This window comes from Nansenia antarctica (genome assembly GCF_963989245.1).
Source record: "Nansenia antarctica genome assembly, chromosome: 20".
In the NCBI taxonomy this organism is placed as follows: domain Eukaryota; kingdom Metazoa; phylum Chordata; class Actinopteri; order Argentiniformes; family Microstomatidae; genus Nansenia; species Nansenia antarctica.
The window spans coordinates 15,142,536-15,169,650 of NC_137693.1; the positions used below are offsets into that span (position 1 = coordinate 15,142,536).

At 47.2% G+C, this 27,115-nt stretch overlaps 1 protein-coding gene across 1 annotated transcript in view; it reads left to right on the forward strand.

Annotated features, from left to right (window-relative positions):
- Positions 1 to 27,115, forward strand: part of specc1 (sperm antigen with calponin homology and coiled-coil domains 1) — a 101,192-nt gene that overhangs the window by 30,399 nt on the left and 43,678 nt on the right. The window contains exons 4-7 of the mRNA XM_080549447.1: positions 13,402 to 14,612; positions 21,058 to 21,265; positions 22,793 to 22,866; positions 23,765 to 23,940. Coding sequence (XP_080405573.1) covers positions 13,402 to 14,612; positions 21,058 to 21,265; positions 22,793 to 22,866; positions 23,765 to 23,940 — 1,669 coding nt within the window. The remainder of the gene's footprint in view (positions 1 to 13,401; positions 14,613 to 21,057; positions 21,266 to 22,792; positions 22,867 to 23,764; positions 23,941 to 27,115) is intronic.

The following is a 27,115-nucleotide window of genomic DNA, read 5'->3' on the forward strand; positions in this document are numbered from 1 at the left end:
ATCTGTTACCCTGTCTGTCATTGTCTTTTATCACCTAAGGGTCGCATAAAGGACAAACTTCACCAGTGCCGACTCCGAGAAGCGATTACAATTCTCTGTGCAGTCATATACGACATGATATGGCAGGTTTATAATGAAGACAATTACCAATGAATATGTTTGGAGCCATAGCAGGTTACAGGGGAAGTGAGGTCTGGTGGTTGTTCAGGACAGTAACTACAGTGACCAGGACCAGGCCAATGGCTGAATGTAAACTACCTCCCTCTAAATGTCTGCTTTATCTAGGATATCATTAGACAAATTCTGTCAGATTTAATTATACAACAGTTAGTTCCGACCAAGTAATTTGATTGGACAAGAGGCATTCCATGAGTGCTGATATACAGTATAACAGCACTGGGACTTTTAATTATATGTATCACTCCGAAATGACCTTTAATAAAAAGTAGCTAGCCTGCAGATGTTTGTGTTCAGGTTACTAGGCAACAGTCCAGTTGCGGAACTATTTTTTGATGACGGAGCCAAAATAAATGATTAAATAAACAAACAAATCATATATTATTGTCACTTATTACTGTCAACTAATAAATTGCGCTGTAGAACTGTTGTATAAAAGCAATATCACACTCGAGGTCATGCTGAGTGTGATATTGCTTAATTATCATATCATAGTCGTCACGAGTGGTCTTCTGTCCTTTAAACTGACTGGTTCAGCCATCCAAACAGCTTCCAGGTCCAACTAGAGAGTGTGATTTACACTTGTTTTGGACTCGCTATTAAATCCCATAGAACCTTATTATGAATGGATGCGGTCCACTGTAATATTTATTTATAATAATTGATCAGGCTATTATTATTCTCAAACCTCCCCCGCCTGTCCTATTCAAGGAGCCTCTGTGCAGCAAATGAGAATCGATCGTTAAATCGAGTTCATTTTTCATCGTCGTTCTTCCCTGGCCATCAGGGAGCTAAAGCAGTCGACGAGAGAGAGAGGATTTGACCACGGATAGAGGAACATTTCAACTTTTTTTTCTCATGGAGGCATGTTTTCGGTGCTGATGCACTGAACACTGATATCATTGCTGTCTAATACAACTTTTGTTCTAACTTGATTTCTGACCTTTATGAGACACTGGAACACATTCCACTTCCTGGATAATGAATCACCTTGTATCAGGACAGCTGTGGTGTGTCTGAGATAGGGACCGGAGCGCAGAGTGGAATAACATAGCTGCTGGTGTAGGTGGGTAGGCAAACACACGTGGGAAGAAAGGGAACTCATTCATATTTAATGAATCCTGTTATCTGTTAGTTGAAGGATAAGGAGTTCATACCGCCGTCTGGGCGGAGATACACAGAGTTCTGTATCACACCACGGCTCCCCTCTCCCCCCTCCGCCAGCCAGGCTGGGAGAGCAGCCCAGTGCCTAGGCTTAGCAGATTCTCTGATGACCTTATCAGTGAAATATGGCTTTGCAGGGCCTATTTTCAGCATGGACTCCAGTCAGAGCTGTCTGGAGGCGAGGAGAGGGCAGCAGAACCAAAAGGAACCCGGGCCAGAGCCCAGATGTTTGTCCGGTGAGGTGAGACGTGGAGTAGGAGAGACAGAGAGAGAGAGAGAGAGAGGGGCTGGAGAGTTTCACATGGTCAAAAAAGGATAGTTAGCTACGCGCTCCTGTGGTTTTCTCACACAGCGTAGTCGGGATGTTTGGAGGTCGTGGTAATGCCGAGAAAAGCTGCCAAAGTGTTGAGAAAGCTGTTGAGGAAGGAGGGTTTGATAGTACTGGGGGGGGGGGGGGGGGGGGTTGCGTGATACCAATGCAGTAATAACAGTGGTGGTCATTGGAGCAACAGAGTTGTTTGTTGTCTCTGCTCACTCTTGGGCACGGGGAGGTTGAGTGAGGGGAGAGAGATGTTCCACAGCGCTGGCTCCTTTCTGAGGACACAACGGGCTTGGATGAAAGATTTCTCAACCAAGAAGTCTACAGTGTAGGGGCGCTTAGGTGGCGTAGCGGGTTAAGCGTTGACCATGTAACCGCAGGGTCCCCGGTTCGATCCCCGGGGACATATCCTGCATGTCATCCCTCCTCTCTCTCACCCATCCTTCCTGTCTAAATCTCTACTGTATCTGTCAATAAAATGAAAAACATGAGTTAAATTTTTTTTTTATGTCTACAGTGTGCGACACAAAACATCAGACTGTGATAATACGCTTGTTTATCAGACACCTTCGAGGCATTCCCGTAGTTCCCCTGGGAAATCACCATTTCTACAACAGCATGTTTGGATACTGGATCCTGATTGGCTAGAACAGTGGTAAATCCCCCAACAACCCACTGTTCAGACCGCATTTCCAGTATCAATGCGCCTCCCAATCAATCGGATTAAGAACACCTGGGCTGACCTACAATGCAATCGTTGATCTGGTTTATGGGACTATATTCTGTGTGCGGAAGGATATATGTATTCTGAAACGATTAATGATTGTAAATACATGAATTTAATGTTACAACTGTGTATTTTTTGTATTATGTGGTGGCTGTTGTAGAAAAGCGATTTACCATTCGAGGGCGGGGGTTGTGGACTCATTTACCACTGGTACAGGGTTATCCACAGCCCTCTACCAGTGGTAAATGTCTCCACAAACCCCTTCCTCTCATGGTACATTGCTTACTTTTACACAGACATGATAAAAGTCCCGATTTCTTTCTCGGTTTCACTGTAGTTTAGGCCAGTTGATTTATGTGCCACACTCAATCTAGGATTAGTTCTTTTATATGTGGGTGGGTATTTTGTTGTAACATGTGTGGCGAGTGTACACACGCCTTTGTGTCTCTGCGGCTCTTCTAGGATCGTGATCGTACTGTAAGTGTGTGTACAGGTTATGCAAAGTGCTCACCTGCGACCGGGCGTAAACATGTTGTGGCTGTGTTCTCAGGTGAGGCTGTGCCTCGTCCTCGTCAGCACATTTCACACGCCGCCCTTGACAGCTCGACCTGCTCTCCTACATGCGGACCATTGTCTCTCACATTCCATCGTGTCACTGGGAGGGATGCCTCCAACCATTAACCGTACTGTGTGTCTCTCTGAATAACTCAGGGAAAGTTGCTCAGACCACTGGATGCGTGTGGTTGCATTATGAGGAGCCTCGGAAAAGATTCACACACTTAGAGAGACCCCATGGTTTCCCACTGGTCTCATTCCCCGAATTCTCAGTTGAAAATGAGCCTCTGGTTGTCTGGGGTGGCCCGGTGGTCTAGCTACCGCGGTCTACAGCGCACACATATGCCCGTGTCGGCATGGGTTCGAATCCGGCCCCATGCCCTGCTGACATGCCCTCTCTCTCCCTTCTTCTCCTTACTTTCCTGTCTCTCTTCACTGTATCTGTCCAATAAAATGACAAATATGTGTGGGACTGCCCTACTCAGAAAGAATAACTTTAAAAAAGAAAAGAAAATGAGCCTCTGTGAGATAAGACGCTCGTCTTGACATCGACAGCCGGGAATCGTTCAGTGAGAAGTTTATATCTTGAAGTGGATAACTGTCTGCTTCAGTGGGATGTCAGTGGGTTCTGTAGAGATCTGTTGCACCTGGTCGACACTCCTCAAGAGCTGAAAGCAGACCGTGACACAATGAGCGTGAGCAAAAACATGTACTGATGTGGAGAGACGAGGGGGAATGCGCAGCGTCAGCAGAGTGGAGAGCAGAGAGGATCTCAGCAGAGACCAACAACATGAGGAAACCGGCCGAGGAGAGGAGGAGAGGAGGAGAGGAGGAGAGGAGGAGAGGAGGAGGGGAGGAGAGGAGGAGAGGAGGAGAGGAGGAGAGGAGGAGAGGAGGAGGGGAGGAGAGGAGGAGAGGAGGAGAGGAGGAGAGGAGGAGGGGAGGAGAGGAGGAGAGGAGGAGAGGAGTCTCCCTCTATGTGGACGCCTGGAACCCAGGGAGGAAGTCACACCACTCAGGCTTTCCACAGCAGCTAGCAGGGAGCAGCCGGTGCTGTACACTCACAGGGAGCAGCCGGTGCTGTACACTCACAGGCTATTCTATGTGCTGTGGTGTTTGCCAAGCGAGGTGTGTTGTGTCCTGTTCAAATGTCCTGTTTGTGTGTGTTGCAACATGGACATCAACAAAGACATCAAAGCAACATAAATAATGTCTCTCTGGTCTGACCAGAACATCAGAGTAGCTGGTTCTATGGAGAACATTGAAACTCCAACAAACACTTTGGGTCGGGTTCACCATGTAAACATCCCAGTCTGAACAACACGTCTGTAATTATGTGCATGAGGCATATCAAAGCAAACATCTCCTCGGGAGGTTTGTGTGTGCTGTGTGTGCTGTGTGCTGTGTGCTGTGTGTGTGTGTGTGTGTGTGTGTGTGTGTGTGTGTGTGTGTGTGTGTGTGTGTGTGTGTGTGTGTGTGTGTGTGTGTGTGTGTGTGTGTGTGTGTGTGTGTGTGTGTGTGTGTGTGTGTGTGTGTGTGTGTGTGTGTGTGTGTGTGTGTGTGTGTGTGTGTGTGTGTGTGTGTGTGTGTGTGTGTGTGTGTGTGTGTGTGTGTGTGTGTGTGTGTGTGTGTGTGTGTGTGTGTGTGTGTGTGTGTGTGTGTGTGTGTGTGTGTGTGTGTGTGTGTGTGTGTGTGTGTGTGTGTGTGTGTGTGTGTGTGTGTGTGTGTGTGTGTGTGTGTGTGTGTGTGTGTGTGTGTGTGTGTGTGTGTGTGTGTGTGTGTGTGTGTGTGTGTGTGTGTGTGTGTGTGTGTGTGTGTGTGTGCTGTACTGTTAGCAGAGCCGCTGCCAGGGTCAACACCATCAGTGTCCATCAGTGTTTCTGTTCTCTGTAAACATCCAAATGTCTCCTTCGATGAACTTGTTAGTCTTGTAAAAAAATATCAGACACCTAAATGTTTTGAACATATTGTCATGATACCTTCATTGATATTACTGGACACTACGTTTTGTTTAGCTTTCTTGTTAAAGGGGCAGTCTGGGATTCTAAAAACAACAACAAAGTGTTCTCCCCACCACATTACCCGTTGGGTCATGAGACTGACATGAAAAGAATGAGAGATTGAGAGAAAAGGTCAATGTATCTTATTGCAATTAGTTGAACTTACCTCGCCCATAGTTGGATGTACCGTCCTCGTCGAAACTCTCTCAGAACCGAGCGTGAGAATCCAAAAATATAGTCAAGATAAGCATGAGCTTTGAATTGAAATGTTGTCTAGGTTGTTTGTTTGTTTTTATTTTCTTGTGTAGCCTTAGTTACATTTTCTGTAACCTTATCTAACCCTCGAGGAGTTGTCCACTGATCCGCCATCCTCTCTGTGGGCTGTGATTAATCTACAGTTAGATTAACTTGTTAACTTGTTTACCTTTGGCATCTGATCTGGCCCGTCTCTGTGATCCGCTGTCCCTCTTAACCCTTTCTGGACAAATCTCCTGGTCTACCATGTGACGTCCTTCTGCTCTGCTGCCCTGAACAAACAGATGCTGAGGTAGAACTGACCTTATTAAAGCAGAGTTCATCAGAGTTCATCTACTACTAGATTGCTTCATTATTAGCATGCACATTAGATTAGTGCATACAGTACCATCAAAGGGATCACCCCTAACTTCATCATGTTAATGTAATAGACTGGACTGCTGGCAGCTTGCCAACTCCCATCATTGGTTAAATCCCATCATGCAGTTCACTGTCTCAGACAGAAGCTGGGAAACCTTTGGGGTTGAAGTTGTGTTTCCACGGTGCAGCATTTCACCTGCTAGGGTAGTTCCCCTCAGCAGTATGTGATGATGGATATACCACCTGCTGACAGTAGAGAACCCTTAATGATTTGGCCACAGGAACACATGAGCATGGGGTTTTTCACTGCTTACAGTGGATGTTGGGGATACTAGCCCTAGGCGCTGTTCTTCCTTCCCTGCTGCTCTTGGTTCTGGTCTGGGGGGGGGGGCTTTCTGTTCCAGCACAGCAGCACCACCCCACCCTGTGTAATCAAGTAATGGCTTTTCTAATGTATATGCTATGTACGGTGCACTTTCTAACCAATCACAAGTCAGAATATCAGCCACATGAATGAGTCAGCCTTTTGATGGGCAGTTTTCCCGCTACAACCGCAGAATTGACAGCCTCCACCCAGCCCAGCCAAAGCCCATCTATTCTTTTTTTCTTACTCTTATTTATATACATGATTATTGGCAAGTCCCAGGAGGGGAAATATGTGACAGCAGCTGGTGAAAGCAGGAACGAGACGGCAACCAATCAAAATGTTCCGACTTTTATTCGGGAAAAATGTAAATACATTTCAACGTTGTTGAAAAATCAATGACACACTCGCTAGTCAAAACATTGCAGTGCAATGGATTCGGTGAGTAATCCCCACTACTCTACACTAACTAGGTAGTAGAGGGGATTACTCACCGAAAAGTATTTACATCTTTCAGAATAAAAGTCTGAACATTTTGGTCAGTTGCCTACTTGTTCCTGCCTTCACCAGCTGCTGTCACATATCACCTCAGACAGACGTGACAGATTCCATCCTCTCTCCTCACATGGTCAATGGGCTGACTCATCCTCTCTCCTCACATGGTAAATGGGCTGACTCATCCTCACAAATCCCACTTATCCCTCACAGCCAGACATGCCAAACCCACTGCTAGCTTTCACTGAAGTTCACATAAATACTGTCAAATTAGTAAACACAATCCTCAAATCCTCTTTGAAAGACTTAGATTTCCCAGGAAAGTATTACTCAAGCTTCTTGTTGATCCACAGTATACACACTGTACTACTACAGGAGGTACCACCATAGGATACCTACAGTATATATTCCCAATGGTCAGGTAGGTACACCACCACTTCTCTGTGGTTCTTTGGAAGCAAGTAACCTTTGACCCTAAGGTCTGGCAGCAATGTGGATATCTGCTGAAGTAGAGAATGGGAGAGAACATGTGATCTGAGCTTGATTTTTATCATTCCTCTCTAGAATCTTATTCTACATCTCATATGTAGTAATCCCCCAAGCGACATGTAAGATTTGCTGGAATTCAGAAATAATTAACATGGGAAGGGTTTGTTAGGTTTCAGGATCTGGCCATCAGATACTGGATTTATCAGTAAATAAGTAAATACTCTATATCCTCTCAAATCCCCAATGCAGTTGTTTCCTAAAATCCTCTGGAAACTGCCACAGAACAAAAGCTTCCACTCAAAGCTTCCGCTCTGCTCCCTGTCTGTCCTGTCTCAGACCACCCTGGACCTTTACCTGATTCACACACCTCACTGTCCCTGGCCAATACACCTACCCTGCCCTTCACAGTGGACTCAGCAGATCCCTTTCCATTGACATGCCTCCTAAAGATAAATGTCGTCTACGGGAAATGGAGGCGCTTACTGAAATCCTCCATTAACAGGGAATGCCTCTACATCCCACGCTGCTAGGGCCATACCATGTGTCTGGTAACCCTGGTAAGGGTTAGGGTTAGGGTCTGATCTGCAGATCTCGAATGACACACCCCCTCCACATGACGTCACGTCTCGCTTCTGACCAGGTGTCTGGGATCTGAGACACGGGCCGAGAGATAGAAGTTCAGCCAGTGGACATCTGGAGCGTCTTTTATGGTTTACAAACCATACTGGAATATCTGTCCAGACAGTGATCGGAGAAACAACCTTTATAACCAGTTATTTTGGACAGTATGGTCAAAATAAGCTTAGTGTCTGTCTAGTGTGGCTACAACAGAGACAGGAGGATGGTGTTGATTGTTATGTGATGTTTGCCAGGTGATGAGTTCCCTGGACTGGGATGTTGTTGCTGCTGCCTGGCCTGACAGTGGCCGTCCACGCTCGGTCACTGTGACGCACACGGAAACTCTGCTATCGCTCTCTCTCTTCTCTCTCTTCCCTCTGGTATCCCTCTCTCTCTTCCGCACTAGTAAGAGGAGTGGAATGCCCCCCCGAGCCACAGCCCCCCCATCCTGTCCTGTCCTGTCCCAGTGGCTGGACAACAGGAAACCCAGACAGAAAGGCTGATATTATTTCGGTCTGTACCCCCCACATCCACCTTACTGGAAAACATTACACTGCCCTTCCTGGAACTCCAGAGGGGGAGGGGGGGGGTTAAGAGGAGGGGAGGAGGAGGAGACATTGAAGCTTCTGTGTCCCTATGTCATCTCAGATGCCAACACTCTTGACACTTGACTGGCTCCAGTCATTAATCCGTTATCGCCCCCCCTCATAGCCTCCCTGTGCTGTAAATTGAAGACGGCTGCGTTCACAATGCTCTCTTACCTTCTGGCTGCTGGCTGGGTGACGCTGGACTCTGGCCAGCCACATTTCCCCTGCTGCTGCTGGGATGTGAAACCTCATCTTCATTAAAGAGATAGATACCGCCAACATAGTGCATTATTGAGATGAGAGGAAGTCAGTCACCGCTGAGTAAGTGAGTGAGTCTTGGATTATGAGAAGACAGAGGCTGTGTTATGAATTAAACTATGATTTAATGGAAGCACAACAATCGTCTAAGCCAAGATGATTTAAGGTGATTAGAGAAGTACGTATGTGTAGGTGTTCTGGCCGTGTCAGCAACATTCTGTTTAGAAACATGGAGCGGCATTAGAAGTTAAACGTTGTGTTTGGAGTTAATAATTTTGGTCAGGCTTGTTGATGTTGGCGATCTCCGTCAGCGTGGTTTGGCCGCCTGCAAGCCAAACCTTCCTGCTGTGGCTTCACATCCCAAACAACCCTTATCAGGAAATGATTAGGCTTTTTCGTGATTCAGAACTGGGAACTTTTACTTTCTTACCAGTTGAGAAAAGCCGGGCTTTCAGCACCAGAACCCTGCGTCACCAAATGTTATCTCCCCCTTGTTCTTCACATGAAAGAGAGCCTTCATGACAGAGAGCCGTTCCGTTTGGCAGCGGTGTTCCTCTCTCTCTCTCTCTCTCTCTCTCTCTCTCTCTCTCTCTCTCTCTCTCTCTCTCTCTCTCTCTCCAAAGCTTGTGATTCACATTATTTACTCTCGCTATCAATGAGAGACTGTGGGAGGATTTATTGTCTGTTAGAACGGGGGAGGTGGGGGAGGTACCTCTGCTCCGCTCCAGACCCCCCTACTGGGGGCCGATTCAGAGCTTCCCACAGCTGCATGTGAATGGACTGGGAGCTGAGATGTCCAACATGGAAGACTACATTAAATTAAGATTGAGAGAACATTCTCCCCCCCTCCCCCCTCACTCTCACTCTTCCTCTCTCTTTCTCCTGTCAGTAGCCCCTAAAAATAGAGAGTTGGGGTGTTGTCTGTCAACGGCTCGGACGCTTTGGTCCCAATTGAGGGTATGAAATAGTTTCTCTTGGCAATTAATAATAATAATAATAATAATAATAACAATAATAATACATTAGACATATATAGCGCTTTGCTTTTCTAGACACTCAAAGACGCTTTACAAACTGAAAAGATTGAGTAGTAAAATAAAAAGAAACAAAAAATAAAATAAAGTATAGGGGTCTAATACATTTTTAGATTACTAAATCTAAATCTAAGTGTCAATCTATTAATTTAATTAACTCACTGCTTGTCTTGTTTTTGCTTTATTTGGACGTCTTTTTAAACTATGAAAGGGCTTGATTTAATGTATGGTGGCTATAATCAATAAGGAATAACTCTTTGTGTTTTATAGATACCATCATGGGTGTCGGGTCATTGAAGCAGACTTACAGATATGCTTTTCTTATGTACACAGTGCAGTATGGAACTAGTCTTAATATACGTCTGCAATGCGCACTCTAAGAAGTATTGTTTGGACAGACGATTTTGCGGTTATCCCCCAAATGTTTACTCAACCGCCTCCTCCCCTCATGTTTCAGTCCGGTTCATATGTGATTACAGCTTACTCTCCTGGCAGTAACAGCCTTTGAGACGGCCAGCCTAGCGTGTTTGTGTGATCGGGATGAGATTAAATGATTCCCGTTCAGCAGCTGCTCCGTCCCGGCCTTGAAGCTGTGCCCAACTGAGGCACTAGAATCAATCTATCACTGCTGGCCTCTCCATGTGACGCTGCCACTAAGCCATGCTAGGTTTGGCTACAGTAGCCCTGGGGAAGAGAGGGGCTCCATTGTTGGGCCTTTGTCTTGTGAGATCGTCTTGTGTAGCTAAAAGTCTGTGTTCCAGTAACTCTGTCAGCTAACGTTGTAACGTTCACGTGTTAGCCGCTCGCACACAGGTTGATGTCACTCTGGGCGCAGGGACAAGTCGTAGTGATGTCATGGCGGGAGAGAGGTGATGTTGTTAAAGAGGAGTGAGTTCATGCGATCTATATGGGGGTTTATTCACTTTGCCGTGAGTAAGAGGAGAACATGGGGGATGTCCCAGAGTCCCTCACCCCAAGCATTAGTCATCCTAATGGAAAAGGCCTGATCTTTAACATATCCACCTCTGTGTGCGTATGTGTGTGTCTCTGTCTGTTTGTCTCTCTCGCTTTCTCTCTCTCTCTCGCTCTCTCTCGCTTTCTCTCTCTCTGTCTCTCTCTCTCTGCGCTGCAAGGATCATTTGTTCACCTGCCCTAGGTAATAAGAACAAGACATAAATGTGTCTCATGAGGTCTATATGCTGCTTTGAGATGTGAATGGGCCGTTAACTGTGTGTGTGTGTCTGTGTGTGTCTGTGTGTGTCTGTGTCTGTGTCTGTGTCTGTGTCTGTGTGTGTCTGTGCACAGGACGAGACGGAGGAGTGGCGGCAGTGTGTGTGTGTGTGTGTGTGTGTGTGTGTGTGTGTGTGTGTGTGTGTGACTGTGTCTGTCTCTGTCTCTGTACAAGTATAATGCGCCCAGTCCCAGTCTTTGTTCAGTGGAAGTGTAGTTAAACCCTCCATGTGATAATGCATAATTAAGGCTGTGCATGACCTCCTTCTGCCTATGATGGATGCATCTGCTGTGAGAAGCAGAGAGGAGCTTCTAGATGTTTAATGTCAGGGATCTGCGGAGAGAAGCCATTCTAGATGTTTAATGTCAGGGGTCTTACAGAGAGAAGCCATTCTAGATGTTTAATGTCAGGGGTCTTACAGAGAGAAGCTTCTAGATGTTTCATGTCAGGGGTCTTACAGAGAGAAGCTTCTAGATGTTTAATGTCAGGGGTCTTAGAGAGAGAAGCTTCTAGATGTTTAATGTCAGGGATCTGCGGAGAGAAGCTTCTAGATGTTTAATGTCAGGGGTCTTACAGAGAAGCTTCTAGATGTTTCATGTCAGGGGTCTTGGTAGCCCAGAGGCTTGTCCACTGGGACAGTCAGCAGAATCAAAGTTGGTTAATTGCAATTGAACCGACTGGCTTTGCTCGCTCTCACTCAGTGGTTAAGTTCAGTTATTCGTATTGAGGCCTATTTGGACCGAAGGCCAAACCATAGTGTCCACACAACTGTCCTGATATTCCTAGAACATTTGATGTTTCATTTTTACTGGAACTGCTATGCATTTTATTGCCATTCGAGTAACAATTTATGATGTTATTCTGGAACGCAAGAACAACCAGCGTGTCTCTGGCTGTATTCAGCTCAGCGTTGATAAAGTTGTGTGTCTGCTTCTTTTGTTCTCTGTAGCCTTTCCTCTCTTTCCTCTGTGCTCTCCCTTTCATCCTCAGGGCCCCACTTAGAGAATGCTAAACCCTGGTGCACCCCAGAGACTGTGCCAGGCTTGGCAGGCAGAGACAGACTTGCCAGTCAGTACAATGAGGTGATAGTCTCTGCAAAGTGGCCATCAATGGAAGAGCGCTTTAAGAGCCCCGTGGGGCGCAGGATTTCCATTTGAAATGAAACTAGGCTGTGTGTGTGTGTGTGTGTGTGTGTGTGTGTGTGTGTGTGTGTTATGTAGTGTCTGGTGTGTGTGTGTGTGTGTGTGTGTGTGTGTGTGTGTGTGTGTTAAGTGCCCAGCCCTATCTGTGTGCCCAGGCTGTGCCCTCTGGGTTTGATTACAGCCAGTGTGTTACAAACACAGCGCTCTCTTTGTGTCTCCCCCCTGATGGCCTGCTTTGTGCTGGAACGTTCCACGTGCTGGGGACCATTGTCATCCGCGGAAACAAGACCCCCCCTGTGTCTATGTTGCTGTTTGCTGATTATTTCGAAACAAACAATAAAAGCTTTCAGGCGGGCGCCCTGCTCACGTGGGGGTTCGATAAACGCTCTTCATTTCTGAGAGAGGTCTGGAAATGCCAGAGCTGGAGTCAGTCAAGAGCCAACACACACACACACACACACACACACACACACACCAGACACTACATAATAGACACACCAGACACTACATAACACACACACACACACCAGACACTACATAACACACACACACCAGACACTACATAACATACACACACACACACCCCGGGGATTTAATGACGGCAGCACAGAGGGACAGAGGCCGTGCCCGCCTCTCTGCCACCGCAGCAGAAAGCCTTTATGAAGAGGTTTCAATGAACGCCTAGCATCATATTCAGCATCACAATAGATCTTCAATCAGTAGTAGGAAATGGTCTCGTTTGTATAACAAACACTTCCCCCATGGCTCCATGGTTCATTTTGTGATACAAGAGCCAATGTGGTGCTGTGGTGATATTGAGCTATGCCGCCCTACTACAAGCAGAATAATTTTCATCAGTTTAGGTCAGTTCCTTAGTTTGGACTTTCTAATTTTTCCATTTGACATGGCAATAAAACTGTCCTCTAATATTAATACCAGACAGTTTAATTGAGATACATGCACACTAGTCTCATTTCATACAGGTGTTCTATTCCATAAGCGACTATCTTTCCCTAAGTTGGTCAGTGGAGCTCATATGGTTCCTGTGTACAGATGCTGCAGGTTGAAGGATACAAGCCAGTTGAATTCTCCAGCTCCATCAAAGCCATTTCATGGGTTCAGTTGGCTGTTCTATACTGTCTATATGGGATTTACCTGGAAGCTACCATGATGATTTCTGCCATGGCTGCATAATGTTACAGCAGTTAAGTTTCCACCCAGGAGCTCCTGGTCGTACCCAGGACTAGGCTGAAAAACAAAGGGGACAGAGCATTTGAGGTGACGGCCCCAAGACTTTGGAACGCCCTCCCCCCTGACCTGAGAGCCGCTCCCTCAGAACTAATCTTTAAGCGGCAACTAAAGACTCGTCTTTTTAGGCAGGCCGGCAGTCACCTATAGCCTTCTTATTGTTATTGTTTATGTTTTGTTTATGTTGTCCCCTTTGTTGTTTCTTAATCACTGATGTTTTGAAATGTGCACTTTTTAGTAGTTTTTTTTATTCTTGTAGGTAAAGCACCCTGTGCATCCGTGCTGGGAAGGGTGCTGTATAAATAACGTTTTACTTACATGCTTTTGAAACTCAAACCTGCAGCAGACTGAGCGTGTGTCTGATCTCCTCTCTTCCAGGCATCCCATCAACCAAGAAGTCGGGGATCCCTGCCCCCAGGGAGATCCCCCCCACCATCACCAGAGACCGGGTGTCCCTGAGGGACCAGCTGAGGACCTCCACCACCAAGAAGATGGTGCCCAGCTCCAGCACGTCCAGTCTGGCCACCCTGGCCAAGCAGCAGCGGGGCGCGGTCAAGGCCAAGGCCGACACAGACGTCACAGAGAAGGGCCTGAGGGAGTGCCAGGTCAAGGAGCTGCTGGCCGAGGCCAAGGCCAAGGAGTTTGAGATCAGCAAGCTGAGGATGGAGCTGCAACGCTGCCAGGGCAAACCCTCCTCCTCCCCCTCGCCCAGCAGCGCCCCTTCTTCTCCACCGGAGGGCGCCCCTCAGACCGCGGAAGCCCAGGTTTTGGTGGGGGAGCTGAGGGAGAAGAACGGCAAGTTCCAGCGAGAGCTGGCCGCCCTGCGAGACGAGAACCAGGCGCTGAAGGAGAAGCTGCTCTCCCTGGAGGGCTCGCCTCTGTCCGTCAACGGCCTCCCCTCGGACGCCCCCGCGGCGGCCCGCTCCCTCTCCTCTGGCAGCGACGTCACCAAGGGCTCCCCCTCGCCGGACTCCTCCGAGTTCGAGAAGATCCCCTCGCGGTCCGACTCGGTGAGCAGCGGCGGGGGCGGGGCGGGGGAGGGGAAGGGCCTGCGGGGGTGCAGCAGGGACCTGTCGGTGGAGAGCCTGACGGAGCAGATCCAGAAGATGGAGGAGAGCCAGCACAGCACGGCGGAGGAGCTGCAGGCCACCCTGCAGGAGCTGGCTGACCAGCAGCAGGTGGTCCAGGAGCTGACGGCCGAGAACGAGCGGCTGGCGGAGGAGAAGGGCCTCCTGCAGACCTCCCTGGGGCAGCAGAGGGAGCGGCAGGAGCTGCTGGCCCAGAAGAACGAGGCGCTGGCGGGCCGCCTCCAGGAGCAGGCGCAGGCCCAGGCCCAGGGCGAGGAGGGCCGGGCCCGCGCGGCCGAGCTGGAGCAGAGGCACGGGGAGCTGGTGGAGAGCTCGCGCTTCGAGAGGGAGAAGCTGGTGGACATCCAGCAGCAGCTGACGGGCAGCCTCCGGGCGCTGGAGCAGGAGCACCAGGAGGCGCAGGGGCTGGTGCGCTCCCTCCGGGAGGAGAGGGACGGCCTGAAGGGCCTCCTGGAGAGGGAGGCGGAGGCCGGGGGACAGGCGCGGCGGGAGGCGGGGGCGGTGAGTAAAAATGCTTTGTTTATATCTTTGCACTCAAATTTCAGGACACCTCTTTTCTTCTTTTCCTAGATATGTGCGTTCTACCACCCAGTATCCTTACATTTTCAAAATCACATCAGGATAAGCTAGTATAAAGCTATTTTGCTAGTTTTTCTGTGTAGGAGGCAGGCTAATTTACAAGACGGCCAACTAGTGGTCGTTGTATGTAAGTAGCAGCTTCCCGTTGTAAAGACTGGTCGTTTGACCCCCGAGGCGGCTCTTATAGTAGGTAGAAAAGGCACGGCTGTTGTAGTGTTAACTGATTCAGTGTAGGCCGCAGCAGTGTTTGGTGCAGTGTGTGTCAGTGTGGTCAAAGTGTTTTACAGCTTTGTGGTTTGTGGAGATGCTGGAATTCAGAACTTAATTAAGAGTTTCAGACCGAACAGAGAAGAGTGATTGTGGATGGTGGAAGAGGGTGACTGTTAGGACACATTGTGCTGACGCTAAATGTCAGAAACACACACACACACACACACACACACACAGATCTGTTCTCTCTATTTGTCAAAGGGCGTCTTCCAGCCTCTTCTTAGCTGCATTCATACAGGAGGTCTGAGCTTTGTACTGAGAGAGGTGTGAGCCATACTGACTCAGGGCTGTCAGAGGGCTGTGTTGTTTCAGCTGATGACCCAGTACTGGACAGAACCAGCAGAGATGACCCAGTAGTACTGAACAGAACCAGCAGAGATGTGGGTCTGGATAACCAGCCAGGGAAGCCACATGTCTCTACTGTCCCATCACGCCCAGCCAGCTCCTCTCCAGGCAGCTTACTAGTGACAAAGCCGTGTGTTGGTTCAGGGCCGAACATAAAGAACATAAAGACAGACTTTACAACATGTCAGAGAGAGGCTTTGTTGTGGAAGAGCAAACAAACACACCTCTCTCCTAGTCATCACTTCATCACTTTATTACCTTATTCAACTTTTTAAAATGATTAATTAGGCTACCTTACTTAGGCTTTTTTACTTTATTCTATTATCGTTGATGTTATTATTATGTCGGAGAACCTGAGCCTAAGAACTGGACTCTTGTGTACCCCGGCCCGTTACGTTCGATGTAATAAAAGGATCAAATTCGTGTGAGATGGACACAAATACCTTGTGTGACATGATGGTTTCATAATCACCATCCCCAGACGGCTTAGTGGTCAGTGTGAGGCCCTCTCTCCCTGACCGCCCCAGCTCATCCACTCATGTTCTCTGAGATGACTTCCATGTGCTCCTAGGCACGGCATGAGCCCTGGTTTTCTCCCCCAAGACACCACAGAGGTGGTCAGCCGGAGCTGTGTGGGTTCAGGGTTCTGTCTGAGGTTGTCCATGGGAACACGGGGTGTGTCCTGAGTCCCGAGTCCTGCTCAGCTGTCCTCTCTAAACGGACTGACTTATAATAAGCCTTTATCCAAAGCGCTTAACAACGGTCTCTCATTCACACATTCACACACATTCACACACCAATGGTCGGCAAGCTGCCATGCAAGGCGCCGGCCTGCTCACTGGGAGCAATTTTGGAGTTCAGTGTCTTGCCCAAGGACACTTCGACATGTGACCAGCCGGGGCTCGAACCGCCGATCTGCCAACCTTGCGATCAGTAGACGGCAGCTCTACCTCCTGCGCCACAGCCGCCCCTCCTCTATGATGTCATATCTGAAGGACGCGGAGGGGGGTGTGCCCACCACAGGGTGGTCCGTCCTGCAGCACATGACGCAGGGCTCTGGCCTCTGCCACATGGGTGTGAGACCCAAACTGCTGCATGACCTCAGCCGCGACACGTCACTCTCTGTATAACACACACACACACACACACACAGGTCACTCTCTATATAAGACTCATTCTGTCTGCTGTAGAATGTCTGGCAGCATTGTCTTGTATGTGTGTGTACTCCCACACGTCACCCCAGTATTGCACTGTAGGGAGCCTTATGTTGAGCTCTTGAAGTAAAAGTAAATCTGTTCCAGACTATGAACTGTAAAAATCAGTGAGTCATCCGTCACCTCACGTATGTCCTGTTTACCCAGCAGCCAGTTGGACATAATCAGCTGTGGCTTTGGAGCTGGCTCCAGCTGGGCTCTGTCTGTCAGTGAGTCTGTGTGGACACTGGCAGCGCTGACGTCAAACAGCTTTTATGATTTCCCTTTTTACACGTCACGCGACCACAATACAGCTAAAGGGATGTGACAAAATGCTCTGGACTTAGCTTGATGACGTTTAGTTTTTTAGATGGAGGGTTTTGTGGCTAAGTAACCCTTTGATTATGTACTGATTCAACAGTGCAACACAATCAGAAAACAGAACAGTACAGTAATAAAATATTATTTTAAAAATACGTTTGCCTACTATTGTCAAACATAACTTGAGAAAGTAGACTTTTGATTTCTCAAATAAGGCTAGTTCAAATAACCGTATAGACACCAGAGTATAGACACAGACACAACAGTATAGACACAGACACAACAGTATAGACACAGACACAACAGTATAGGCACAGACACCAGAGTATAGACACAGACACAACAGTATAGACACAGACACCAGAGTATAGACACATACACAACAGTATAGGCACAGACACAACAGTATAGGCACAGACACCAGAGTATAGACACAGACACCAGAGTATAGACACAGACACAACAGTATAGGCACAGACACAACAGTATAGGCACAGACACAACAGTATAGACACAGACACAACAGTATAGACACAGACACAACAGTATAGACACAGACACAACAGTATAGACACAGACACCAGAGTATAGACACAGACACAACAGTATAGACACAGACACAACAGTATAGACACAGACACAACAGTATAGACACAGACACCAGAGTATAGACACAGACACAACAGTATAGGCACAGACACAACAGTATAGACACAGACACAACAGTATAGACACAGACACAACAGTATAGACACAGACACAACAGTATAGACACAGACACAACAGTATAGACACAGACACAACAGTATAGACACAGACACAACAGTATAGACACAGACACAAACAGACACAACAGTATAGACACAGACACCAGAGTATAGACACAGACACAACCGTATAGACACAGACACAACAGTATAGACACAGACACAACAGTATAGGCACAGACACAACAGTATAGGCACAGACACCAGAGTATAGGCACAGACACAACAGTATAGACACAGACACAACAGTATAGACACAGACACAACAGTATAGACACAGACACCAGAGTATAGGCACAGACACAACAGTATAGACACAGACACAACAGTATAGGCACAGACACAACAGTATAGGCACAGACACAACAGTATAGGCACAGACACCAGAGTATAGGCACAGACACAACAGTATAGGCACAGACACAACAGTATAGACACAGACACAACAGTATAGACACAGACACAACAGTATAGACACAGACACCAGAGTATAGACACAGACACAACCGTATAGACACAGACACAACAGTATAGGCACAGACACAACAGTATAGACACAGACACAACAGTATAGACACAGACACAACAGTATAGACACAGACACAACAGTATAGGCACAGACACAACAGTATAGACACAGACACAACAGTATAGACACAGACACAACAGTATAGACACAGACACAACAGTATAGGCACAGACACAACAGTATAGGCACAGACACCAGAGTATAGGCACAGACACAACAGTATAGACACAGACACAACAGTATAGACACAGACACAACAGTATAGACACAGACACAACAGTATAGGCACAGACACAACAGTATAGACACAGACACAACAGTATAGACACAGACACAACAGTATAGGCACAGACACAACATATAGACACAGACACAACAGTATAGACACAGACACAACAGTATAGGCACAGACACAACAGTATAGACACAGACACAACAGTATAGGCACAGACACAGCAGTATAGGCACAGACACAACAGTATAGGCACAGACACAACCGTATAGACACAGACACAACAGTATAGACACAGACACAACAGTATAGACACAGACACAACAGTATAGACACAGACACCATAGTATAGACACAGACACCAGAGTATAGGCACAGACACAACATATGGACACAGACACAACAGTATAGACACAGACACAACAGTATAGACACAGACACAACAGTATAGACACAGACACAACAGTATAGACACAGACACCAGAGTATAGACACAGACACAACAGTATAGACACAGACACAACAGTATAGACACAGACACAACAGTATAGGCACAGACACAACAGTATAGACACAGACACAACAGTATAGACACAGACACAACAGTATAGACACAGACACAACAGTATAGGCACAGACACAACAGTATAGACACAGACACAACAGTATAGACACAGACACAACAGTATAGACACAGACACAACAGTATAGACACAGACACAACAGTATAGGCACAGACACAACAGTATAGACACAGACACAACCGTATAGACACAGACACAACAGTATAGACACAGACACAACAGTATAGACACAGACACAACAGTATAGGCACAGACACAACAGTATAGGCACAGACACCAGAGTATAGGCACAGACACAACAGTATAGACACAGACACAACAGTATAGACACAGACACAACAGTATAGACACAGACACCAGAGTATAGGCACAGACACAACAGTATAGACACAGACACAACAGTATAGGCACAGACACAACAGTATAGGCACAGACACAACAGTATAGGCACAGACACCAGAGTATAGGCACAGACACAACAGTATAGGCACAGACACAACAGTATAGACACAGACACAACAGTATAGGCACAGACACAACAGTTTAGACACAGACACAACCGTATAGACACAGACACAACAGTATAGACACAGACACAACAGTATAGGCACAGACACAACAGTATAGACACAGACACAACAGTATAGGCACAGACACAACAGTATAGGCACAGACACAACAGTATAGGCACAGACACAACAGTATAGACACAGACACAACAGTATAGACACAGACACAACAGTATAGACACAGACACAACAGTATAGGCACAGACACAACAGTATAGGCACAGACACAACAGTATAGACACAGACACAACAGTATAGACACAGAAACAACAGTATAGACACAGACACAACAGTATAGACACAGACACCAGAGTATAGGCACAGACACAACAGTATAGGCACAGACACAACAGTATAGGCACAGACACAACAGTATAGACACAGACACAACAGTATAGACACAGACACAACAGTATAGGCACAGACACAACAGTATAGACACAGACACCAGAGTATAGGCACAGACACAACAGTATAGACACAGAAACAACAGTATAGGCACAGACACAACAGTATAGACACAGACACCAGAGTATAGGCACAGACACAACAGTATAGGCACAGACACAACAGTATAGGCACAGACACAACAGTATAGAGACAGACACAACAGTATAGGCACAGACACAACAGTATAGACACAGACACAACAGTATAGGCACAGACACAACAGTATAGGCACAGACACAACAGTATAGAGACAGACACAACAGTATAGGCACAGACACAACAGTATAGAGACAGACACAACAGTATAGACACAGACACCAGAGTATAGGCACAGACACCAGAGTATAGGCACAGACACAACAGTATAGACACAGACACAACAGTATAGACACAGACACCAGAGTATAGGCACAGACACCAGAGTATAGGCACAGACACCAGAGTATAGGCACAGACACAACAGTATAGACACAGACACAACAGTATAGACACAGACACCAGAGTATAGGCACAGACACAACAGTATAGACACAGACACCAGAGTATAGACACAGACACCAGACTATAGACACAGAGACAGCGCCATCTCCTGGCAGGCCGCAGGAGATGGCGCTCATGATGGAAAGAAATCCCTGATTGGTCGATTGAGATGTTTATTATAAATATGTGCAAAACAAGATACAGCAACAATAATTAATATAACGGAAAACAAAAAACTAAACGAATAGAATAAAGTTAGTTTATTAAAATGTTTTCACATATTCGAAAAGGAGTGACTTTGGTGTTTAGATGAAGATGCACACCAGTTCTAGTCACACCAAGTCACCTCCATTGTTCTTAGTTCCAGTCCAGTTTCCAGTTGATGAAAACTGAAAACATTCTAGTGCAGTTTCAGTCCACAAAACCCCCCAAAACATTTGAGTCTAGCCGTAGTCAGCGACGAAAACTCGACTAAAATGTTTTTGTGGACTGGACTAAAAAAGCCTGCCAAAATTAACACTGGTGAGAACAAGTACAAACTTATTTAGTCCCGCCCCTTCTCCATAAATCATAAAGATGCTTCCTGCTTCCTGCTTTGATGATGTAATGACCTCTCCCCCCCCCCAGGCCAAGGTGGAGTGCCAGCAGGTGCAGGAGCGCGGGGGGAGGAGGGAGGAGGAGCTCAGCGGCTGCGTCAGGACCCTGGAGGACAGGATGCACCAGGCAGAGACGCAGGTCAGGGACCTGAAGGAGACCATCTTTGAGCTGGAGGACCAGGTGGAGCAGCAGCGCGCGGTCCGGCTCCACAGCAACCAGACCATCCTGGACCTGGAGAGTACGTATGCAGCCTCAGAGAGGGAGGGAGGGAGGGAGGGAGGGGGAGAGTACGTATGCAGCCTCAGAGAGGGAGGGAGGGAGGGAGGGGGAGAGTACGTATGCAGCCTCAGAGAGGGAGGGAGGGAGGGAGGGAGAGAGGGAGGGGGAGAGTACGTACGCAGCCTCAGAGAGGGAGGGAGGGAGGGAGAGAGGAAGGGAGGGAGGGGGAGTACGTACGCAGCCTCAGGAGAAGGTTTTTCCTTCTATCAATGACCCCTGGCCTGAGCTGGATTACTCTTCCTGCTACGACTGGTGGATTGATGATTCACTTGCTTAGTCAAATGTATCGATTGTAAGTCGCTTTGGAATAAGGCGTCTGCTAAATGCCAAAAATGTAAATGTAGGGCACAGAGAGAGAGAGAGAGAGAGACACACACACAGAGAGAGAGAGAGAGAGAGAGAGAGAGAGAGAGAGAGAGAGACACACACAGACAAAGAGAGAGAGAGAGAGAGACACACACACACACACACACACAGAGAGAGAGAGAGACACACACACACACACACAGAGTGAGAGAGAGACACACACACACAGAGAGAGAGAGAGACACAGAGAGAGAGAGAGAGCGAGCAGACTGAGAGAGAGAGACAGAGAGAGATCCCTATTCTTAGATCATTGCTTCTATAGACACACAGCTGGCAAAGTCAGTTGGAGACCCATGGCTGCTAGGCTCCTCTGCAGTGACAGACAGATAAGTGACTCTGGTAGGACTCTCCACCGATAACACTGTGATCCTGCAGACTAGTGGGCTATAAAGATGCCTTACCCGAGCCCTTCATACTCAGACCACGCGGCCTATCGTCTCCTCTCCACGTCTGTTGCTCGCCGCTTTATGAGCACAGCTGTCTCCGTCGCACACGCCTGTTTGTTCAGTCGGGTTATGAGGATATAGCGATAGAGTACTTGCTGTGTTCACTGTTTGACTACCTGTTTGGATAGTGTCGCGACACGAGGCTTGAGTATGATTTCTGATGTTCCTGCACCTCTTGTAGATAGGAGACAGTACACAGATACAGACAGACTGTATGTTGACCTGTCACTGATGGACGCGGTGTCCAATCAACTGCAGGGTTCGACAGTAATGCTTGCCCGGAGCAAGTAAAACATTCACCGGGTTTGTTTGCGCAAGATATTATTAAAGCATACGCGCCTGTCGATCACCCATCGCAAGCTTTAATAATATCTTCACTCCACGATCATCTAGTCTGGTCTGGCGCCTGCGCCGTCTGTTGTTCTTCCTGCACACCGATACACAGATCCAGGATCCAGCAGGATCCAGCAGGACCCAGTTGGGCTCGCGCAAACAAACCCGGCGAATGTTTTACTTGCTCCGGGCAAGCAGGCAAACGTTACTGTCGAACCCTGAACTGTCACACTGTCCAAGGCTCTTCTTGGGCCTGTCAGGCCTGGTGGAAGCCTTCTGAAAGACGTCCGTATTCATATTATTATTTTTATTTTATTATATATTCATATTTCTCCCCCCAGATCAAGTGAAGAAGCTGGAGGAACAGAAAACTGAGGTGGAGAGACAGCTGAAGATCCTCAGCAAACAGATGAAGGTAGGAGACCGTCTGTTCACTACACACCTACACACCTGACACTGTCTGTTCACTACACACCTACACACCTGACACTGTCTGTTAACTACACACCTACACACCTGAGACTGTCTGTTCACTACACACCTACACACCTGACACTGTCTGTTCACTACACACCTACACACCTGACACTGTCTGTTAACTACACACCTACACACCTGAGACTGTCTGTTAACTACACACCTACACACCTGACACTGTCTGTTAACTACACACCTACACACCTGACACTGTCTGTTAACTACACACCTACACACCTGACACTGTCTGTTAACTACACACCTACACACCTGACACTGTCTGTTAACTACACACCTACACACCTGACACTGTCTGTTCACTACACACCTACACACCTGACACTGTCTGTTAACTACACACCTACACACCTGAGACTGTCTGTTAACTACACACCTACACACCTGACACTGTCTGTTAACTACACACCTACACACCTGACACTGTCTGTTAACTACACACCTGAGACTGTCTGCTGCTCTGGTGGGAACCATGGCTGTTGTTGTTGCTATGATGTCCAGACATACAGTACAGTATGTGTCGATCCTAACTGGGAGCATTTCTGTGTGTGTGTGGGTGTGTGTGTGTGTGTGTGTGTGTGTCTGTGTGTCTGTCTGTCTGTCTGTGTGTCTGTATGTCTCTGTGTGTGTCTCTGTGTGTCTCTGTGTCTCTGTGTGTCTCTGTGTCTCTGTGTGTCTCTGTGTGTCTCTCTGTGTGTGTGTCTGTGTCTCTCTGTGTGCGTCTCCCTGTGTGTCTCTCTGTGTGTGTGTCTGTGTCTCTCTGTGCGTCTCTGTGTGTGTGTGCGTGTGTGTGTGCGTGCGTGCGTGCGAGTGCCCAGGACGAGACGGAGGAGTGGCGGCGGTTCCAGGCGGACCTGCAGACGGCCGTGGTCGTGGCCAACGACATCAAGGTGGAGGCGCAGCAGGAGCTCCGGGCCCTGAGGAGGCGTCTGCAGGAGGAGCAGGGCCTCAGCGCCAAGCTGACCTCCAACCTGGAGCAGCTGCAGGGCATCAGGTATGTACCCCCCCCACCCCCCCTCCTCTGTAACCTTCCTCTCTGTCTCTCTCCTTTATCCAACTAGCTCTTTTTTTGTCCCTCTCTCTCTGGCTCCTCCCTCTCAGCACTGGGCTGTAGCCTGTCTCTCTCTCTCTCTCTCTCTCCTAACCCCTCTGTTCCTGGAGCTGCTGCTAAGGGCTTTGCCATGTCCCACTGAGGGGGTGCGACTGTGTGTGTGTGTGTGTGTTTTTATTCTATCGTTTTATACTGTGGGCCGTGTTTGGAAGCTATCGGGAAGCTATTAGCTTTTAGCGTTTTAACCCCCTATGATCTGTTCCTTATACTAATTTTAAGAAGCTTCCTAGAAGTTAGATTTGCTAGCTTATGATGCTCAGCTGGGGTTTTTGGGTGGGTGGGGGGGGTGCGTTGAATTTAGTAGACCAATGGACACCGTAACGCTGACAATTAGGATATCATTCACCGTTTAGTCAGTCAAATAGTATCTTACTAGCTTGGAGTCACGGGGCTTTGGCAAACCCTGCTGGTAGATAGGCTGTCTCCTGCAGGGTGTGTCTGTGTCCTGCTCCCCCGAGCTGCTGCCTAACTGACTGCTCTCAGTCTGTCTCTCCTACTGACCACATAGTAACACACCACCCTCGCACCTCACCCAGACCTGCTGTTCTCTCTGTGCAGCGTAGCGACACCTAGATAGTCCAGCTTCATCCAAATACGCCGTCCTGACCGTTCCATTGGACCTTCTGATCCAGACTATATAGATTAATCGATTAATCGTTAGTCCTCTTCCAAATAACCGATAGCTCCAGTAGGTACCTACGAGGGGCCGTGAGGACCGCTCCTCTGTGCTGTTGTGTTTCATGTCGCTCTACGTGAACCACGACCTGCCAGGGATATGACCGGTGTGTGTGATGAAGACGGTTGGTGTCCGTTGGTTGTGTGTGTGTGTGTGTGTGTGTGTGTGTGTGTGTGTGTTGTGCAGTGGCAGTAGTGTGTGTGCTGGCTGACAGTGGTGTGTGCCAGACACACACCCTATGTGTTAGCGGGTAGCTAACTAACTAACTATGAGGCAAAGACTGCATGAGTTTGCCTACAGTGCTATTATTATTATTATTATTATTATTATTATTATATTATCCTCCTGGCCAGTGTGCAGTCAACCCAACAGCTGCACTGACCCAGTTGTCATGATGGAACAGCTTCCGTTAGTCAGAACCAGGGTCCAATGACCCAACGTATGAGAAACATCAGCAATGGTTCAATCTTAATACTGATAGAACTCACCGGTGACTACAGTACTGTGTAATCCAGGTTTTTGCCTGACCTGAGACCTGTAAGTTTAGAGCGTTTTAAGTACTTGACTTCCCCCCCCCTACCCGGGACTAGCCGCTATGCCACGCCCGCCCCCCTCCTACAGAAGGATGTCCCTCTGCTCTGACATGGCTCCTTAAGTAACGCCCAGGTGAGTTGACAGTGAATGCTTTAGAGTGAATGCTCCGAGCTGCAGACCTGACTACCTCTGCACTGCTTCAAGCTGCTTTCTGCCTGTCTGTCTGTTTTTTTCTGTCTGGCCTTGTCTGCCTGTCTGTCTGCCTGTCTTTCTGTCAGACTGGCTGCACAGACTTTCGGCTGTCTGTTATTTCATTTTTAGGGGGGTCTGGGGGTCTGCTTGGCTTGATTCTAAAAAACAAAAAAGAAGAAAGAAAAATGTGCTTCTCTAATTCTGTGTACTTTGGCGCCACCTGCTGTTTCCTGTGTGAATTACGTCCTTAATCGTCTGGGTTTCTCAGCCGAATTGTTCTACACAGCATGATCGGTTTTATACTCATGCAACCATCTGCTTGATCAAACACGTTTGATCTAGACAGCACTGCATACTGACGTCAGACGTCCGTAGGCATAAGTTGAAAGCAGGTTTGATTCTGTTAACCCGTTGAGACGCATGGAGAGAGGCAGAGAGAACATCTGTAGTGTCTGTCGAATGACATCACTCACAGACAGAATAGGTCATAAACTGTTGACAGGTAGACAAGTTAAACAGCGTTTTAAAAGGGTCATATTTTCTGTATGTTTATCAATTCATCTTGACTCTCAGTCTTTGGTTTTTCTTTTTCAGACTCGGTGCTGGAGCCAGTTATGACACCAAGACAGCCGTAGAGGGCCGATAGACAAGCCCATCCACATCAGGACCACCTGAAGGCAGTGTTATTGTACAGTTGCTTTTATCAGTATTACCAGTTACCATACAAACTGTTATGTGGTATGTCAATCTGATTTGAAGCAAGGGTGACCAGTATAGATGCACTATGTATCCAAACCAACAGGTCAAACTGATTTACTGTGTCATTGTTTTAACCTAATCCACTCTATTGTGAAACAGTGCTTGGCTGCAACTTCTAACACATCCTTGTTATTGAAATTATAACTTAAATTCTGCACATTTTTATTTGTGTTGTTTTGCCAATTCAGTCTGTTTGTGATGCTGGTGATTGGAAGTCTATCTGTCTCTGATTAAGATAGCCTTTGTGCCTTTGTGAAGCTTAAATTGCCTTGATAAATAGTCATTAATGCTTCATTCAAAGCATAATTCATTTGTTATGAAAACAAACAATAACAAGATCTTTTTTGGGTCATTCTTTTGTGGATTTATGAATTCAAAACAGTCTGCTTAATGTCAGAAGCTGCCAGTTTTGAGTCAGATTCTTGATGTCAGTTCAATTTCATTACCGCATTATGGGCCAAGTACAACTCAGAAAGCGAAACAAAACAAACACTTTTGAAGTTATTATAATCTGAGTTTGTTTACTGTGACTTATCTGTTACTTAAAACTTCACACAGTGGTTTGATGGTGTTTACGTTTTTTTAAAGTAATTACCAACAATCAGTTATTTCAAGTAAATTTGGCTATTAATGGAAATGTAGTCTTGTACTGTAGTTTACCAAAGTCCAGAGAGGAAATGTAAATAAAAACTCTAGCTATGTCAAGATCACAACTTAATTATCTCATGTTCTGTACATAACAAAAGAAAAAGAAGAAGATCATTTGCTGTAGATGAACTCTATAAATAGGAGTGGATGACGTTGCTAGCTGACAGTATTCTGGAGGTGGCAGAGCCACAGTGGATCAGTGCATCTGGTTTTATTTTGATAAGGCAGAAATTGAGTGTCATACATGTA